The 21,118-nt window shown below is 37.1% G+C and overlaps 1 protein-coding gene across 1 annotated transcript in view; it reads right to left on the bottom strand.

Annotated features, from left to right (window-relative positions):
- cdh4 (cadherin 4, type 1, R-cadherin (retinal)) overlaps nt 1-21,118 on the bottom strand; it is a 332,183-nt gene that overhangs the window by 89,131 nt on the left and 221,934 nt on the right. Inside the window, exons 4-5 of the mRNA XM_066702504.1 lie at nt 13,847-14,076; nt 3,403-3,579 (exon numbers count right to left, since the gene is read on the bottom strand). Of these exons, the coding sequence (XP_066558601.1) occupies nt 3,403-3,579; nt 13,847-14,076 (407 nt within the window). The remainder of the gene's footprint in view (nt 1-3,402; nt 3,580-13,846; nt 14,077-21,118) is intronic.

The following is a 21,118-nucleotide window of genomic DNA, read 5'->3' as shown; positions in this document are numbered from 1 at the left end:
GATTCATTTCTCCTTTGAACCATTGTGTTACTTTTCAACAAATGTCTTCCCAAATTATGTTTGTTGAGGTCATAGATGGGCAATGTTTCACAATGGATAGAAATGAAACTGTGAAAATTACATATTCTTAAATTGCTGTACACAGACTAATTACAGGTTATCCTGAATCTAAAAATATTATTTCTGCACTTTTCCAGCATAGAAAAAAATAGTTGAAAATAAAACTGGCATTTCAAATTTCAATTTGTGTAAAACAGCAAGCTGAATAAAAGTTCATTAACATGTTTCTCGGTATTACACAAACCTGGGGAAAAGCCTTAAATAATTGTGATGCCTATTATTTATTTATTTTAATGCGCGGCATGAGCATATTGTCCTTGATGCATTTTTATGCTTGAAAAATTATTGTATTGAGTGCTGAATTAAACTGAGTCACTGCTCTTAGCATAGAGTATTTTTCAAATGGCAGTGTTTCTGAAGCTTATAGAAAACAGACCTAGTAGCTATTGTTTGTGTTCATTTCTGTACTGCAGCTCAGAGCAGAGGCATTTCGAATGGTTTTGTGAGATCATTTCAAATGCAAATGTACGAATTTTAATTGCACTACCTTGTGTGCCCACTTTTTAGGTTGAAATATTTTCCATGGCAGAAAAGTAAAGAAGTTAAACATTAAATTAGTAATTTGAAAATGATTCCAAAAGGTTCTCTTTTGGGATTATATGACCAGTTCACAATACATACATAAACTGCCTTCATGCATTTCGTCTCATGGTGATACACTTATGTAACAGGTATTCACAGGGACTGTACATACACACAACAGACATAGTCCGTTGTGTAAGAGGGAAGAATGAAAACATTTAATCCTGCCGATATTTGTATTTTGCTTGCTGGGGACTGGAGTGAATCAGCAAAGAAGAATTAATGATTCACTGCAGGAAATGAAATCAATTGACAATTCATATAGCCTGTCAGAAATCATTTACTCATACTATTCATTGAGGTTTGTTTGTTGATGTAAAACATTTAAGAAAAAAATCAAATAAATAACAAATGTTATCATTCTTTTATTCTCCTTTTCATTATATTATTAGTGAATAGCTAACAAACACAAATTCATTTCAGACTCATTATGGTACATCCCACATGTTTTATACTCCCTTGTGGATCAGAGATGCACAACTCTATGTTAAGTGCATGCAACTTTGATTGATTCTGTTTTGATTGTTAGAATATTTCCAAGGGTAGCTTCCGAATGTGTGGTGTCCATCTTAATTCACTCGCTGGGCCACAGAACGCAAAGCCCGCAATGAGGGCCAGTTACACCGGCAGCAGAGATCTCCTGGTGACAGGATGCAGCACCATCTCCGAGATGTCATTCAGCATCGCACAAGATGACAGAACACCCCATTACTGTGCGTATTGGCTTCACAGGTCATTAAACAAGGTAAGTAGCAACGTGTCGCACAGCAGTGCACAGTGAGTAATGATGTCACTATCTCACTCTGTAATACTGCTTCCTGACAGGCTGTCATGAGAACTTTTCTTCTTTTGTTGGGAATTAACTTTCCTCCTGTAGTCCCTTTCCTGTCGACTGTGAGAGCTGCCCACAAACATTTTGTTGTTGTTGTATTTATTAATTTGTTAGAGCACTTCTAAAATATGCTACTCTGAACTCCGCTCATGCAAACCCTAGGAAACCATAAACGCATTAAGCTTAGCAAAGTATTCCGGCAATCATGAGGACAAACGATCATATCACACAGCTTTTGAATATGTTTATTCTCATAAGTGCAACCAGAATGCAAGACTTTAATGAGGATGCAGAATATAAAATGAGAAACAAATAAGTTATCTTTTTAAAACAGGAAATGAGATCTGATGAAGATGACACTGTACTTCTTGACAACAGTGCCCACAGACCAGTGCCATGAACATGCAAGAGAATATATTTATATCTCATCTATTCAGCTATTTGGTACTAAATGGTACAGTTTATCCTGCAGACATTACTAAACAAAGCAGACTGGGGATTGACAGCTATAGGAAAATCACTGCATTGTTGCTGCAGTAGCCTCAAATCTGTTTACTATAAACCACCTCTTTTCATTCCAAGAGGCCCTATTTAGAGCACAAAAGTGGATTGTATTTGTTGCACGCTAAACTTGTAAAAGGTCTTTTGATTTTTTTTCAGACTATGGTTTTAAGTGACCCCAACAGATGAAAGCTGCCTCACAGGAGCTTGTGCTTTCGGCTCTAACTAGTGCATGGCTTGCAAAAATGGGAGAGCAGCCAGCTCTTTAAATACCTTTCCTTCTCGATAACAAAGGGAGAAAGTTTCTTATTTTTTTGGTTTCTTTTTCCACAAAGATTGCTTTAGCTTGCTCTGCCTGCCATTCCCCTGGGACTGTGTATAAAAAAATTGCACTCCTGCACAATTTAAACGAAAGGCAAAAGTTGAGAAGGTTTTGTAAACAGCAGAAAAGCTGATTGTTAGATATTTTAAAAGGAAATGCTAAGACAATACATTTTTTTATTCTGAGTGATGTTTTTATGAACTAGTCCACAGAAGTGAATTACTGAGGTACTGAAGACAACACTAAGGACTCTACTGTGACAGGCCGTCTAAATTTCATACTTTTTTTGTTTGTGGAGCGACTGCACAAAAGTATTTATGCATGCAGTTATTTATTCATGTTTTCACATCCTTAGTTTCTTCTCATCCTCGGTTTGGTTTTCCTATCTTCCACCAAATTATGAAAACAAATTTTATTCATTTTCCTTTTATGTTCTTCACTACTTTCAGTTTTCTCTTTTTCTGTTTGAAAAAGGTCTTGCTTTTAAACATCATATGAATATATTTAGTTTAGAAACTATTCAAATCTAACCCTACTCTAAGTCATACTTGCAATGCAAACCTGGCAACATGTCTAATTTGACAACGCACTGTTGAAGACTTAGCAGATTGGTGCAACAGTCATTTCTTACCAAATGTTCTTCACACAAATAACCATCATAATTTAGTAATACCTCAAAATTCTTTAGAGAGACTGACTACTCAAAACACTCTGGAGCACATTGTTGATGAGAAAGTTTCAGTTCAGGCTTTCACTGTTTGTAGAAGTTACTGCAGGTATCTGTATACAACATACAGTATAATCATAGAGCAATCAGTGCGCATTATATTTTGCAAAGTTTGGATAATAATTAGGCAGACAAATAATAAATCAAGATCTTCTATGTAGACCCAAAATAAAAATAAAAATCACCCTACATTTTTCTTGTTAATTTATAACTTGTTCATCATGCAGAAAAAACAAAACAATACATTAATTGTGCAAGCATTATATTTCCATAAAGGTTCATCAAGAAAAGTCAGGTGATTTGTTTTTTCACACTTACTCTGACGAGCATGCGGGGGAAGGGCCCTCTGGAATTTTCTGGCTCATTGATTGGTGGGATGACCCAATCTCGTTTCTGTCGTCGCAGCCCATTAGAGCTCGGCTGTTGTTTCCACGGAAACAGGGTAACGCTCGGCTGCGGATCTGACTCTGGGGGTGTCTTCTCTTTCCCTATTAGCTGCAAAGACGACAAGAAAATAAAACAAACATGAGACCAAATGCCCACACTTCCTATCAACGTACTGCCAACTTTGCCGTTGAAAGATTTGTAGTGAGGTGATAAAAATCCTAATGAGTTCAAAATGCTCGATGCAAAAACAATTTAAAAAACAGAATGGGCACCTTTTTGGTACCTTTTAATTTACACGTAGCTATAAAGCCCCTGTCAACAAAGTCCAAACAGGCAGCTTGAAATTATTATTCTCATTAAACAAACCACAGGAACCTAAAAAATTGCCTGTTTTTCCATTTCGATTTATCATGATGAAAGTTCTGCATTAAAACAGAAGACCACATCTGAAAACTCCTTGAAACGGTGGTGTATCAGGATACAAAGACATCAGGTAGGATATTACACCAGTGTTACACAGTGGGCGGTAAGCCACTATCTATAGAACACACTGACTGCTCGAATACAGTTCCAGCGTTAACCGGAGTTTCATATGCTACGCAATTGTTTTTCTGCAATTCTCAAATCCAGCAGAAACAATGCAATATCTAACAATAACAATACCAAGCTAATCGCTCCAGGCTGTTAATCATATAATGAAAATTGTTCGACACCTTTATTGTAGAGAAAAGATAAAAAGACTGAAGACTTGACCAAAGTGCGGTATATTAATAAACCAAGGAAAACGCTGACTTCTTGCACAGTACCATGTGAGACTCTAATGGGATTATTTTCACATATATATTATGGTGAAAGTTCAATATATATATATATATATATATATATATATATAATCATCATCATCATAATCAGCTTTTATCGATCCACTGCTGCATGAAGGCCTCCCCAAGATGTTTCCAATATAGCTTCTCTTTTCTACGTCACCCCTGCAAAGTTTATTATTTAATCTTCCCATCTTTTGTCTGGTCTTATTCTAGGTCTTTTATGTTTAATATCTTGGGATCCATTTGATTGCTTCCTCTGTCCATCTTTGATCTGTTCTGTTACAAAATTTCGTAATGGATTTGCGTTTAGTGACCAGGTTTCATTATTTATATATAGATGTATATAAAACAGTGAAACTGGCAGAGTATCAGGTAAAGCATTCAGCATGGAAATTCAAAATATATTCATGTTCAATGGAAAATGTTTTATAAGATATTAAAGGCCAGAGATATCAGGTTAGAGAAAGTTGCCAGAGCTGGTATTAAACAGAGGAGAGGGATGGAATTCAATATGATTGCACTCCAGGACAAATGCTAAACATGCAGTTCACAATACATTCAAAGGTTTTTAAACCTTTTTCTGCTAGCTGATCTCTGCAAGCAGTCTCAATAATAATTCATTATGTCTTGGGGAATTTCATAGTCTGTTAGAGGCTGTGCAATTTAGAATAGGTTAAATACTTTGCAGGATATGGGATGAAGATGATTTAGATCTAACATCTTCTCCCAGAGGGCTGCTGAATCATTTGTTTTCATGTTTTCTTTTGTCAAAAGGCAGAAAATGAATACGAATGATGTTGAGCTAAATAGGTGAACTGGAGTTGCGAATCCCAATATGATAATCTGTCAGACAGCTATAAAAAGGAAATCAGCTTATTAATTCTCAGGGTTATGCAAGAAGAGCCAATCACCATATATTTAAATATAAAGAAGCTCGGTTTTTGTTTTGTTTTTTCTATTATACCCTTGTAGTAAAAGTACAGAACTATTTCACACAGTGATAGTTTCCCTCCACAGTCACCATAAAAAGAAATCTGTTATTCACGATATAGGCAAATTTAACCTAAACAAATAAAAAAAAAAATGTATTTTTCCTAGTTTTACATTGGTAATATAAATAAGTTTGTTGCAGTGACTTACACATCTATTGCAGTAATCATTGTGTGAGGTGACATACACAGCTTGTGACTTCTACTACTGAGCTTGCACACGTTGAGACACATTTGAGCTCCTGCCTGAGTGACTGTATCAGGTGACTGGGACAGGTGTCAGCTCCATCTTTATCTTTAGCCGATAGGCTTTGAGTTGATTAGTCTTTCAAAAGCAACACTTTATCTCAAATTGGGAGTGTGTTTCCAAAGAACATGAAAATACATGTTTTGGATTTGAAGTAATTTGTCTGAAAGAACAATAACAACCATGAAGGCCCACGCCACTCGAATTCTGTCCAGAGAAATATGTGCAGGAGTGTTCAAATTTCCTGTTAACCTAAGCTTGGTAAACCACTTTTTGAGTTTTTTGAAGCAGCAGATGAAGGGCACCGTTGATTATTAGACACATTTGTTGGGTTTTTATGTTTTTGCAGTCATGCCATTACTGAATCAGCAGTATTCTTGTAATTATGTTATTCCTCTGCCTAGGGGTACTATTGCCCAAAAGGATACACGTTGTGCTGGTTTCTCGCATTGCACACAATCCATATGTTCTTCCTTCAATTACAGTGCAGTGCCAACCAAAACAGGCTCAGACCAACCTTTCAACACAGACAGTCAGCATGAGGGACTCGCCAGATGAGAAAAGGACTGGATTAAGCATAATAAGGTACTTTTTTTTGGAGGGGGGGTGGGAAGGGGGCAGGTTTGTAGGTTTGGCTACAGGGGTTGAGTGCTCTAGTTCAGATACAGTTATCTGATAATTCAAGCAAATAGGGGAGGCTGGGGAAACAGATGTGCCCCCTGATTAAATTATTTCTGCTCTAGCTTCTTTCAAACAGAAAGATTGCCTTTAACTACCTACACTGTATTGTCTGTAGGTCTGTGGAGATGGTATTTTGCCCATCCTTTCATGGGTGGCAGCCTGCATTAATGAGAAGGCCAAATGATCAGGATTTCAGCTAGTCTCCTCCAGGTGGGATTTAAAGCTGTCCATCTTCCTGCATTGAGGATAACAAGACTTGCGCTGCATTAAAGCGTTTGCTTTCAAATGCCTGGAATTTCGTTTGGTGGCAGGATCCGGCATTTAACTCAACGTTAACATAACTCCCTGTTTGTAAGTGTCAGTGGCCCGATGCTGTTCTTTCAAGTCCAACTTTATTTTTTGGCTCTCAACTCAATATACTGAAATATCGAATTGGGGAAAAAAATAAGAAAAAACTTTCAAGACTTTCACATCTACCAGGGTTGCAGACATGGGTTGGTGTTTGCATGTCCATCAAAAAGCTTGTCAATATAATGACAGATTATTTCACCGGATGATCCGCACCGGATGATCCACACAACAAAGAGCAAAGGCACTACAAATGAGGAAGACACCGAGTGCAAACAGGTTTGTCAAGGGAGGCGGTGTATCTGGATCAGAAACAGCCTGAATAGAGATGTTTGTCTTGTTTAGGCAGAGCACACAGGACAGATGGTGACACACTGGTATCATAGAGAACAAAAGATGCTCCCTATAAAGAGACTGCAAAACTGTATCTCACTGTGCTGACTCCAGAGGTGGTGTCCTCTGCTATACTGTTCTTATGAAGAACTATTGATTGACACGATTGGAATCCACCCCTTTTCCCTTACAATAACCAATCAATGCCTTAGTGTCACTGTCGACATAATCTAGACACATAAAACCAACAACCAGCCCTCCTTTGGTCAGTCAGTAGACAGTAAAGCACTCCCAATTTCTGCTCTGAAAGCTTTTTTCTATAATAGACTAATTTTCCATTATTGTGTATATACTGGTGGCATTTACTTTATTTTGGTGGGGCATATTTCTGAAAGAAGTATGTGATAGGAGACAATACAAAAAATAGTTACAGTTAAATAAATACACATAATTCTTTACAATACAATCAACAAACTAGAGGGAACCCAATTGGTTATTATTACAGGTAGCTGTAATATAAGTAAACCAGACAGACAAATGCCTTGATACTGCAACTACATGTTAATTACATAGTAATAACATACACTTATTTGAAGATGATGAAAAATTAAGACAGGAACTCTGGTAAAGAAAACCTCATAATAAAGTCAACAGACTTTCCTCATGTGTTGCTCCCTCCCATCCACCCCCACCCCTCCATACTCAGAACAGGAATCAGTGAGTGTGAAATAATACCAGCCTTCAGCTCCTACTACACTCCGCAGCAACCAGTCAAGCCAGCTGGCTCCACTCCCCTCCCAGCAATGCAGCCTTTGATATCAGTCAGCCTTTAGCTACATAGACATCTGGAAGTTATTATTCAACAGAGCGCAGCATAAAACCCATTTCCATAATAAAATATAATATTGTGTTCAGTTCCTTTCGTTGTGAAACATATCATGTCTTCTCACTATGGCCAATCGTATTAATTTCCCCATCATCCCCCCCACTGACCCACCTCCACTACCTCACCACACACTAATATGCACACTCTTATGAACACAAGTTGTGACAATTTCAACTACTATAGCTTCAATTTTGCATCCTTCCCCACTGGTGTGGGGCATTGATATATGAGAGGGACAAGACGTTTGATGGTTTGGAGGCAACATAATACAGCTTGGTGTACACAGGAATGCATTTTATTTAATCATTTAATAGCTTTTAATACTATTCATTAATGCAAATATCCAAGCACTGCAATGGAGCAAGGATTTAATATATATTTATTTTAACTCCTCTGTAATTTGCAGAAAGGGAGACATTAAGCTGCACACCTGCTTGTGCTCTGAATGCACCTGAGCAAGACATTAGGCAAGATGAATGCTGGTGCTTACGAGACCTGCTGAGTCGACAGTCTTGAAAATAAAACAAAGATGTCTCTCCGCAAATGATGAGGAGTAAAAAAAGAACAGTTCAAAAAGTGCAAGGCATCTGACTCCACTCAGGGGACTGGGAAAGAAACACAATATCTACACTCTCTTCATCATCAGCGTCTCCTTCTAGGCAGACATGCATGGGTGCAAATGGAAATACCATCATCAAAGAGCAATTCAGTGCATATATTTCCCTCTGTGTTAAGTTTGCACCTGTTTTTTCCTCCCTAATAAGGGACGTCTAATATGTTTTTGGGATGCTAACAGAGGACACCCAATAGGAGGTAAAAATAATTTGTTTTTAGCTCTTTTATCATTTGCCATTTGAATTTGGCAGTGTCTCTGCAAACCCATAATGTGGCATCTGGAGTCTTCATCATCCAGGTCTGAGTTCAGCCTGCATCAGCAATACCAACCTGGGCCAGATTTTAAGTCATGATACAGAAATAAAATTAAACGTCAAACTGCCTGTATACTGAAACTAATTGTAAGACTGCTGTGGAGAACTCTAAAAATAGCTATTTTATTTAAGGTGGGAAAGATATAAGCTCACCCAAAGTAACTCAGATTTATTCTGTTACAGTAAAGATGAATCAAACCTACTGCTTCTGTGTAGTTCTTTAAAGTGTTACTGGAAACTAAGACAATGCCACACTATGTCAAAGACAACACTTCCCTGGTTCAGGAAACAATTTCCTGCTGGGAGAACCTGCTGGGATAATGAAATCGACCTGCCGGGTGAAACTAGAGTTATTCTGTGCTACTGGCAGCCCATTGTTTAATTAAGGTGAAAATCTTAAAGGGAAAGCCAGAGAGCTGGAGTCTGTACTCCCCTGCTGTGCAATCCCCATGCGAGTTCCAAACATCCATTTTGTCAAAAGTTTTAGCTTGCAAATGACAAAATGAGAATTCATTTTCCCAATTGTAACAACTATGTTTTTTTTGTTTGTTTTTTTTTAATTGAGAAATAGTTGCTGAAGTCTCTGACTGGAAAAATGTGCTCAAAGCCAGTGTTTTACAAATGCGTTCCTTTGCGCCAAAATGAACTTGCACAAAAAATAAAACTTGATTTGTTGTTAACAGGCTCTCTTTACCTAGTTATAAAAATGAATCAGTGAATCAATGTAGGCCTTGGTCTTTTCACTGGCGTCCAATTGAGGGTTAATACACAGGATGCCCCTTAATAGAGACGAAAGAGTGAAATGGGTAATTTGGGATCAAGCTGGCTGCCGGAGAAGGCATGCTCAGTAGAGAAAGCCGAGAATGTGTGCTCCAGACTTAATTAGATGACTCCCATGGCTCCACAGTGCAAGAGAAAGATGGGGTGCTGGCAACCTCCACTGAGACGGCTGGCAGTTCAACACAAAGTCTCATACCCTTACAGGGGGTGTGGAGCTGAAATCCTTGTTGGAGCAAAGCTCTGCATTTTATTCTTTATGTTTCAACCAGAAGACCTCATCCTTAAAGGGTAAGCAGCTGGTTAAAATAAAATAAAAAATTAACGATGTAAAATAAGCCACCAGTCTTTGTTTTCGCCTTCAGAATTAAATATATAAAGCACTAGTGCATGTTAAAACCCCCTCCAAGCCAGTGCAATGCAAATCAAAGCAGCGTGAAATCAATTCAGTGTATTTTTAGATTCCCACCTGTGCTGCATGATAACTTAAGTAAATAAATTATAACACTTTCTATGATGGCAATGTAACTCCCACTTTATCAAGTTTATTTTGCAGACCATTTTAAAAAGCAGAAAGTGCTGCTCTTACACACTTTCTTCATGTATAAAAATGCTAATGACCAAATCTCAGAACACATCAATATATTCTTTATGGACTAAATTTACCTTGACATTTTCCAAATTGCTGAACAGATCTTAGAGAAATGCAGTGAGTTCACAGCCAATGACTGTGTTAAAGTATAATTCAGTGTTGATCACGTCTTTAGTGAATTGCTAAAATACCATTTGCAGTTTTCAACAGTGTTTTTCAGTTTAAATACGTGTTTGTGTATGCATGTATGTTTGTATGTTCAAAATATTGTTTATTTTGCTGAATGGTATGCTTGTCGAATTGCATCATTATAGCTAGTTAATAATTATGTTACTTAATCTGGCACCTTTAAATTCTGTATAAACCAAGGGGAAAAAAGGATTTAATCCATTCCCTGAAGTCTGTATCTGTTCATTTCTCACTCAGTGTGTCATTGTATATAATTTAGCACCATTAAAATGTTGAATAAGAGAACATACTGACTGTCATTGGATTAAAATAATGTCTCTGCAATATGAAAGTCAATTTCTGAAGTTCTTGGAAAGCCCAAAAGTATTGGCTTTTATTATGGTATATATAAACATGATTCAGCAGAAATTAGTTTGACTGCTGTTTTGCCCTTAGTAAATACACTCACAAAAATAATGTATGCATTTCTGTATTTATGTGCACGAAAATGTATTCCTCCAGTGGCATGATCTTTAACAGGCGTTCTTTTTCTGCAAAACTGCACGGTTTTTCTTTTTCTATCTCGCCTTAAACAGTACTCATTAAAAGTCATTATTCTTTGCAAAATTCTGTTCTAATGGCAAGCAGAGCACCAGACATTACTAGAGAAATTGTTAATGTCTCTCTGGAGAAGTCATTATCATGAGTGTAACTGTAGCTCAATATTAATGTACATAACACAAACGCACGTGTGTTTGTGTGTTTATATATGTGTGTGTGTGTGTATATATATATCATCATCAAAAGTAGCCTATATCGATCCACTGCTGTTTCCACTTGCTTCGATCTACAGTTTCTATTTTCCATTTCATGCATGCAAAATGTATGATTTCATCTTCCCATCTTTTATGTGGTCATCTTCTAGGTCTTTTTCATTCAATAGTTTCCTTCGTCCATCTTTGATCTGTTCCTCATTCAATGTGTCCAAACCATTGCCATTTAAAAATTTTCACTTTCAATGATGTTACATATTTTGATATGGCAAGCCAAATTATCATTTAGAGAGATTTCTAAATGCATTTCAAGATATCTGTATCTCTGAGATATCTTTAAATGATTCAGAGATATCTCCAAACCATTGAGAGATATCTAAATAAGGTGCTTTTCTATATGATTTGCAGATATCTCTAAATGAATTGCAGATATCTGCAAATCATTTAGAGATATCTGCACATGACTTCCTATTCATTTTGAGATATCTTCAAATGACTTCCTGTTTCCTCATTAATTTACATATAAATTAACAGGAAGTGATAATCTCAGGCTACATACAGGAAGTAATTTGAAGATATCTCAAAATGATTTAGAGAGATCTCTAAATGATAATTTGGCTTGCCATAATTTTGGTTTGTTCTCAGATCCATTAATCTCTTATTTTCATTCCATGCATACATCTTTCCATGCTCATTTGTGTTGACCACAGTTTATGTATATTTTTTTGCATTAGTGACCAGGTTTCAGAGCCATAAATGAGCACTAGTAGTATGCATTGTTCAAATTTTATCTACAAGGAAATGGGTAGATTTCATTTCAGCAGCATGCTATTTCTTCCAAATGCACTTCACCCCATGTTTACCTTCCTGGTCTCTTCCATATCTCCATCTGCGCTGATTTGTTTTCCATTGTAGACATAACTTTTGACTGTATCTGTTTATCTACTTACATTTTCTTAAGATTTAACAAAGCTGTTAAACATGACTTGGGTTTTACTCAGGGTAATTTTAAATCCAGTTTTCTTGCATCTGAGATTTCTTGAAATTGCAGGTATTTTTGCAAATATGACGATGTAATGACTTTGTAATATGTAATATTTGTTTTCATACAATTGTGACTATGTGGACTCCACACACCTCAGTTGCATGCTTCTGTAAATGGCACATTTTGGAAAGAGCTTTTTCCTATGGTTTGCATTCCACTGGAAAGCGCAAAGCAATCACAGATTTGCATAATCAATCGAAACCTATTCACCTGAGGCCTCTTCTGTGTTAATCAGGTTAGGCTTGCTAAAGGAGATGGGGTGTTCAAATCCACATCCAGGAAATTGTAGTGATGCCATTGATTCCACTTGATCTCTCTTTCTGAACATAGTGGCCAAGGCATTCAAAATCAATGGCCATCCACACTGCGTAAGTCAGCCCAAATTGGAGACCAAGGTGAAAACCACAGCCAAAAAAAAAACAAAAAAAAACATATATATATATATATATATATATATATATATAAAATGGACTGAGCTGGAAAGAATAATGCTCTGCCTGGGGTGGTGGAAACTGTACTCCCTCAAGACCAGATCTTGTTCACGCTCGTCCATCTTCAACCAACCTCTAAGCAGGTATATAAAAGTACTTCATATACTGAATTCACTTAATAATTTATCTATTTCGCATGCCATAAAAGGTTCCTCCAGGGTATTAAGCTATACTAAGGAGAAATATGAACATGAGTTATTAAACCATGTCTTATCACCCTTTCACCAGGACAATAGCATGGCAGTGTGGACTAATGAGACTGAGCACTTTAAAGCCTGTTTAATGTGTCCTGGGGGTCCTGGGGATCATGGCCACACTGTTTGTCTTTTTAAAATCTGATGACAGGGTCACTTTGAGAGGCTGAGCACCACTGTGCCATTGGGAAGGACAAACCAGGCTGTCCCTCTCTCCACTGTTTTTGGAAAAAACTACCACCATGGGGAATAACATGGCTGCGTTAGTGAATTATTGAAATCATTCCGGCATTTATGTTGGACAGCTGTTCAGCAGCTGGGAGGGGTCCTCGCAGTTCAGCCACCAAGATGGCAGACAGAGATTCCATGTTAACAGGCTCTGTGTACAGTTTACAAGAACGCCTGCTGGGAAAAATAATCTGAGCGTCACAGTGTGAGAATTAAGTTAATTTTCACCGTGCTTTATGGAGAATAGTGTACCGTGAAAAACTCAAGACAACCATCTCCCAGTTGTGGAGTTTCAAACCAAACAAAAATGCACGGTACTTTCAGAGGGGTGGTTGGTATATATATATATATATATATATATATATATATATATATATATATACACAGTATTATAAAAGTACAATTGACGGCAACACAGCTGGGCTTCATCCAAAATCTCTCATATTTTCTGCCATTCATGAATTTATATAAATCATTGTCTGCTGTATCTTAAATACAAATATTTTTTCAACATTGTTATATTCTTTTAAGGAATAATGAATGGATGCAACATAATTATTTCTCTATTGTTGAATCTAAATTCAGAAAATTAATTATATACTAAAGCACCTGCTTTTCAAAAGCTGCCACCAGGATACCATTAGCTCAAGTAATAGCCGTTATTCTCCAGGTAGTCATTATACTACACGGAAGAATAAGTTGGGCCCGAATCCCAATAGTCATATCATGGGAAGGATAATCAGCATAAACACTGAAGAACTGTGAAAAATCGGGTCATTTAGCCCTAATACACGTTTGATTTTCCCAATAGAGGACAAAACAGACACTAGGAAAACATCCAATCAAATCATTTAAAATGAGAATAAATACCTGGCCTGCAGTAGTCCAAGGCCTTGCTTGTCCCACCAAGGCCAGTTTGACGGTCGTCTCCCACATCTGTTTGTCTGGCATTCTCTTGGCAGTCACCATGAACTGGACTGGCTCCGACAGGTTGGCGCCCCCGTGCTCGGTGTAGATCGAGCCATCTGTCCGCACGTTGAAGTTCGGGTCGCTGCTCTCAAACCCAACATCCTTGTTCTCTTGGCAGTCGTTGAATTTCACTGGAAACGACATAGCGATAGATTGAGAGAGAGAGAGAGAGAGAGAGAGAGAGAGAGAGAAAGAGAGAGACAGGGCACGTTGAGATTGAAACCAGATAAGAGAGGCAATCAAAGTCCCCGCTCCAGATGGTTAATTTTCAGTGTTGTGTCTTCTATCTTGGGGCACGCATCAAGGAAATGAATCGAGCACTCGTCTCTGCTGCCCTTTTCAAAGCAGGCCTATTGCAGCTTATCTCCTTCCCAGTGGTAAGCAGTCAGAATTGTTTTAAGTATTTGATGCTGTTTCATTACTTGTTAAACGCAGCTGCTCCCTATCTAAATGGATTTCTCTCCGCTCCTTCATTACCTTTGAATTGAAAGTACAGAAAAGACTAATAAAGCATAGTCCCTATCAAAGGGGCATGCTGTCACAAAAAACACAGGCATTTATTCTTCTGCTCTTTCTATGTTTTCTGCAGATTTTTTTCCCCCTCTTTGTGGTTGAACACTAATGTATCTCAAGACAGATCACAATTTAAGTAGCATCACATACATACACACACACACACACACACACACACACGCACGCACACACACACTCACACCTGGGGGAAAAAAGCTATTAAATTCTTCTGTCTATTTCAGAGCTCTTAAATGCACTTGCAGCTTCTTGGTGAGTTACTGAAAGGACTTCTTAAAACAAGGTTATTTAGTAAATATTTATACATTTTAATATTTTAATGGTGCACACAGAAATGTTATAACAGAGGACATTAACACAAGGGCTTGCCTCAGTTTATTTTATTTTAGCAAATTAATGAAAAGGGGAAAAAAGATGTTGGCAAAAGTATGATGGTTCTTCTTGGAGTCTATCGTCAGTTCATTAATATAGACCTCTTTAAAAAGTGCTTCTATACTCTATTAGTTCAGGAAAAGACAACACAAAACTGTAATCAAACCGATCTGAACAGGCATTTTCATGCACGAGAGCACTGAGTATTGATTCAAATGAAGAGCTAATATGAAGCAAATTATCCTGAAATGGCAATAGTGGCCGCGACAAAAGTTCATTAACGAAGACATGCATGTCCCCCCTACCCCACCACCCCCTTTTTTCCTCTTTTATACTCACATCAAAGACCGCATCATAATACACAATCAAACAAGAAACCATAAAGTAAATACTAGTTTCTCCAATCTGCATTTACTCATAAATCCTCATTTAAAATTGGCAATGCATAAGAGAAGCTATCCTTTTTTTTTTTTTACAGTTTTTTTGTAACATCAGTCAACAAGAATACTGAGAGTAGCACAATCTGTAATTTGAAAGCTTAAAATACAGTTTAGAGTTAAAGTTAATTAAAATTGAACAAACAAAGCAAACAAAAATACACAATATGCTAACTAGAATTTCCCATGAACACAGTTTAGAGGAGTTGATGTGGTGTGTTAGTGGTTGCTCTGTGTGGTCTGTTTTGCTCCAGTGAAATCAAGAGACATGCTTCCATTAAACTGCCTCACATGACTGCCGAAAATGCAGGAGCAATTCACAGGAAAGCTACACCGACTATTAAATAAAAAGCTGTCGCTACAGGTGTAGGCAGATTAGCTGATGGAACGAAAGGAAATAATACCCGATCAGTACTGTGCATCTGATGATGCTGTGGTTGTCAAGCATGCTTCAGAGATAAGCATGGGACCTCCATCATGCAACATGGGCTGGCTGACAGTTTTCCATAAAATCTAAAAACTGCAGCCTACAATGCAATTTCAAGTTAAAGGTCAAATTTTTTTGTAATTTCACGTTACCTAAAAATCGCACCCCAGAGGTACCCCTTACAATACTACATACATGATTTTGTTTATGAGCAGAACAACCCTATTTATTGATTGACAGAAAATAAAGAGTTTACTAAGTCATAACGGCGTAATCTTTACGCCTTGCAGTCACCACAAACTGGATGCTACAGCAGGAAATGTATGACTGTGGAAATCTTCCCTCATTCAATATATAAAGGAAGTGTTTCTTGAAAAGAGCAGTAGATGGCAGCAGTAGGGTTTGCTGTTTGTACAAGAAAAGTTTTAGAACACCCCAATTTTTCCAGTTTTTATTTAAATTTAAGCAGTTCAAGTCCAGTGAATAACCTGACAGAGGTTAAAAAAAGTTTAGGTTACCAAAAACTGAAAAATAATGTACATTTCAGAGTTATATACTATGTTACTACACCCTCTTAAGCATTAATTGTCAGTGTTACGCGCTGCTCCTGTGTATAGAAGTTACACTGTATTCCTACAATGTGCACATCATTTGAAAGCTTATTCTCTTGGCTACCAGCGCATTTCATTCTCAAACACATCCGATTTACAGTTTCCATGTCGCCCACTGTCGTTCAGAGCCCGGGGGGTAAACACGCACACATTCACGGTTACAGATCACTCAGTTTCGATCAGATTTCTTTGCAAATAGGCTTGTTGTGTTCAGAACAACCTAATGATTATAGTAGTGTAGATTATATACAGTATATATTATTTGATGTTCTGTCAAACACAGAGAAGTTCAGATCCAATTACGTAAAATCATAGTGTATTGTACACTGTAAACAGAGTTTTCCATCTTGACATTTTGAGCTCTCTACGGGTGTGTGTTGCTTCTACCAAAGCTTGGATGGTCTTGTTTTGATCAGTAGACTGTCTGGTTCCAGAATGTGTCAAAATCGTCAATATTGTCTGATTTTGTATTCATACTCGGACCAAGTATTCCCCCATCCTCCAATTTCAGATGGGGGAGGTATAAAAACCAAATTTTAAAAAACAGAGAATGCTTCACATCATTAGAAAGAGAGAGTCTCAGCTTTCATGGGATACCAAACACTTGTCAAACAACACTACAGCGAAGAGTACACATGGGATTAAAGAGAAGCACATGGATCTGGTGCCTTTTTAAGGGTACCAGAGGGGATTGTCAGCTTAAGGAGTTACATTGTGTTAAACAAAACGATTCCATGATTTCTTTTTTATCTCCAATTGTTTATTTGTTCTATGCTTTAATTTCAGAGTACATTGAGACATTAAACTGTGTAAATTTCAAATAAAACTGGAAAAATTGAGGTGTTCTAAAACATTTGACTGGTAGTGTATGTGCATATACACATCACATTTGCGGTGTCATTCCTTTGTAGGAGCAATTGTGCTGTTTAGAACAAACTATACATTTATTTGAGCCAACAAACCGTGCACGCGCATCTGCTTTCATTAAAAACTTTTTTGTCATGCTGTAAATTGGACTGTTTAGGCTGTTTAGTTAACCTTGGAAAAATTATGTTTTCCAAACTGTATGCCAAACTTACTGCATCAATTCTATGTAATGTCCAGCAGACACAACCCTTATTTGCATCTCATTCCCTTACTATATGACTCCATGCTTCACTGCTCTCTCTGGTTTGCCTCAAATAATTTACCAAAAACAGGTGTTACAGACATTTCAGACACAAGGGGGTTGTACTCTGAAATGTATTAGTATGGGAAAGTGGAATCCCTCAGATACTAATCTACAGAAACAAAACAAATAATGCACTAATGAATGCCATGTCTCTTATTAATATACTGAAAGAGGTATGTTGGATCTTGGCATGTATAAGGGATTACCATTACTTATAGGGAGTTAATGTTTTTCTCTCACTCTTTTAAGACAATCATGACATGCATTCTAACAGATCCAATATAATATCACACCTCAGGATCCACCCTGGTGTTTCAACAATGCTTTGTAATGTAAGAAAATATATACATGTGAAATCTACGAACCCTAAAGCTAAATTGTATAGCAGTTTATGCCAGTCTCCACAGAGCGATTTCCTCAACACTAAATATTTTCTAGAAGTATGGGGGGGGGAAAAACTATTTGGGCGAAGGCAGGATTCTCTGGGGATGTCTGAATTGTTCTCTTCTTGGTTGGTTTGTTTGTTTGTTTTCTCTCTTCTCCTCCGTCCAGTACTAGGGACGGCTGAGAGCAAGATACACCTGATTTGGGGCCTTTAATCACATCCATTAATGGAAAGTGAGTGAACCTGACAGGAGAGCTTCACTGTCCTTGGAGAAATTAAGGCTGAGTCTTTAAACACAACATGAGGACATCACTCAAGGAAAAGCAGGGAGCTCTCAGCTGCAGAACAGAATGTTAAAACTCCTACACTAAATATTGATATTAATGTTGATACTGAAACTGCATGCTACTATTATTTGAGAAAGAGGAAGAGATAAAAGATGAGAAAGATGTGCATAAATGTTCCAAAATACTTAACAAGATAACACAGAATAATAATAATAATAATAATAATAATAATAATAATAATAATAATAATAATAAAAAAATACTAATATAGATGAATAATCTTAATAGAAATGCATACATAAAAAGTTTCACAAGTCTCAGTTACAGAATATTTTCTACGGTACATTTGGAAAGAATTAACTTGATTTGAAGGTGGATGGTACAAAATGGCTGGGGCAAAGTGAACTTAGTATAGAACACCAATTATTGTGAACTACTAGCAGCATCTTGCATTCAAAGCACTTTAAATGAGAACAAAATTGGAAATGTATCCTAGCAACAGGTATCATCCGATTAAGTGGCAGCCATTTGTTTGCGATAGGAGGAGCTGCGTGCCAATACCTTTCATATCTGCAGATTCATACCACCTCGTCACGATTAAATGGCTCTTTATTGATCTTATCACTCATTCTTTCACTTTATGTTGATAAAGCACACACTGATTCAATAAATCACCTTTGGAACAAATGACTGGCGCTCAAATGTGGTGTAATTTTTCAAATTCGTTCGCTTTTGCATAATAAGGTTTTATCAACCCATCTATCCAATTTATTACACGGCTTTTGTCGGATGATCCATGACACAACAGACAAATAACCTTTTGAATTTATTTAACAGCTGCTGTCGCCGGTGTCAGTTAGTGCAAAGGTGGCTTCTTTGTCTCTGCCTTTGTCTGCACTGAGAGCCAATAACTTATAGAAATGGTTTATTTGCAGTAATAGACATGATTCAATACTTCAGTATAGAATTTACTTAAACTTTCTACCTTGATTTAGATAGAAGCTGAGTCATAAACTGTGCTGTTTGCTGTAAGCTTCACAATATGAATTTGGAGGACTGAAAATGTCTATCCTCTTTTCCCACATTGCGTGATTACTCCAAAATGAACTCTTTCACTACAGCAGTATTGGCTAAATTGTCTAAGATAATACCCATGGTAAATTATTATTATTATTACTTTTTTCTGCAAAATGGTGAGTGATCAGGGAATCTCCAATCAACTGTCAGACAGGTGCTGAATAAAACAAAAAATATGTTTTTTCTGCTTCCGAATGTCCCTTGATTTCAGAGAATATGCCAGGACGCCAGCCTGAATTTCAATACCATTTGGAATGAAATCCTTTTAGCAGCATCAAATGTAGGAAATAGTGGTTGGTCTGGGAACAATGACAAGTCTCTGATGACTGTTTTTACATTCAATGTGTGAAAATCACTTGGTTGATCATTACTTTGTATTATTTTTTCTACAGCTAAGCATGGCCATGCAGACGGATAGACTAGTTAGAGACGAAACACAACGCCTCTCTCATGCATACATTCTCATATTTTAATTGGTCAAAGTCAATATAGGCTATTATTAGGGATGTATTGAATGAAAAGATTCAGACGCTCTGTTCTCAAACATTTCTTGCAAGGCTTGTTGTTCCAAATATTAATATTTCTTTCAGTAATAGATTTTAGTATGTAATAACTAATTGTAATAATCAATTTCAAAATAACGTGTATGTTGCATGTCATTGCTACATATATCTTATTTCGTCATTTGGTCTGACAATCTAGCACTACGTATAAATACACCTGTATAAACATTCGTTCATAACCACATTATACATGCACATAAGACATTAAATAGATTTCCTCTGTGGGTTTCATAATCTGATTTTTTTCAGTTAATGCTCTTTACACTTTTTTTTTTAAATTAATTACATTAACCATTTTTTCAATGAATAATTATTTACTGTATGTAGCTTTAAAACACTAGCACGTTACTGAGAGGTTTTCTCCGGGTCCTCCATGTAGTCAAAACAATCAGAAATCTGCACTGGTAAATGTGTATAAATCAAATTAATTAATCAAAATATATATATATATATATTCTGTAATTAGCTAATTGCTAGGAAAATGACTGACTGGTAGAAAATAAATGTATTTAATTTATTTAAATCCATCTCCATTCATGACATAAAAACAAAAAGCAAGAATCAGATTCTGCGGAGTCGGATCGATCCTGCCCCGAGTGATTGGACCATAAGATTGGACAATTTAGAAGGCAGAAACAACTGGAAGTTGTATCTTGCTGTGAGAGCACCTGTAACCACCTGCCAGGAACATGTCAGATCTTTGATGGAAAGCTTTTGGGATTTTATATAATTCATATATTTGGGGTGTTTTATATCATTAGGCCATAAATGGTACCATTTTCAGTGAGTGTGTGAACATGGGTATGTTATTCCTGTATTTTGACTGCAAATGTTCCTCTCATTAAAAATGCAGTGCTGAACTGTCAGTTCTTAGTATCCAGCTTGCCAGTTGTATGATTTACAGACAGGCCAGAGGGGTCTACACTGTTTATATCCCTACTATTACAGGTTATTACACCTTTTTCCGGCAATATTTTTTTCTGTTATTCCGTTACACCGTTATTCAACAAAATAGTTTAGCAGCATTCAGAACCCCACCCAGCTCTCTGCACACGCACACACATGCACACACGACCCCCATTCCCCGGCTGCCTTAACAGGACCATTCTGACACCTCTGACTGTAGATATTTGTACTTACAGGTGTTTGTGACAGTGTGCAAATGTTTTAGCCTTTAGCTGTAACAACAGGGTCAGAAACGGCATAAGGAATCATGTACTGTAAATGTCAGAGCCTCCAGTGTATCGACTGACGTCTCTGTCCGCCTATTTCCATAAACCATGCAGCGAAATGTAACAAAACAGGCTCTTGG

Source organism: Amia ocellicauda, chromosome 4 (assembly GCF_036373705.1).
Source record: "Amia ocellicauda isolate fAmiCal2 chromosome 4, fAmiCal2.hap1, whole genome shotgun sequence".
NCBI classification, from domain to species: domain Eukaryota; kingdom Metazoa; phylum Chordata; class Actinopteri; order Amiiformes; family Amiidae; genus Amia; species Amia ocellicauda.
This window is presented reverse-complemented; position numbering and strand designations above follow the sequence as displayed.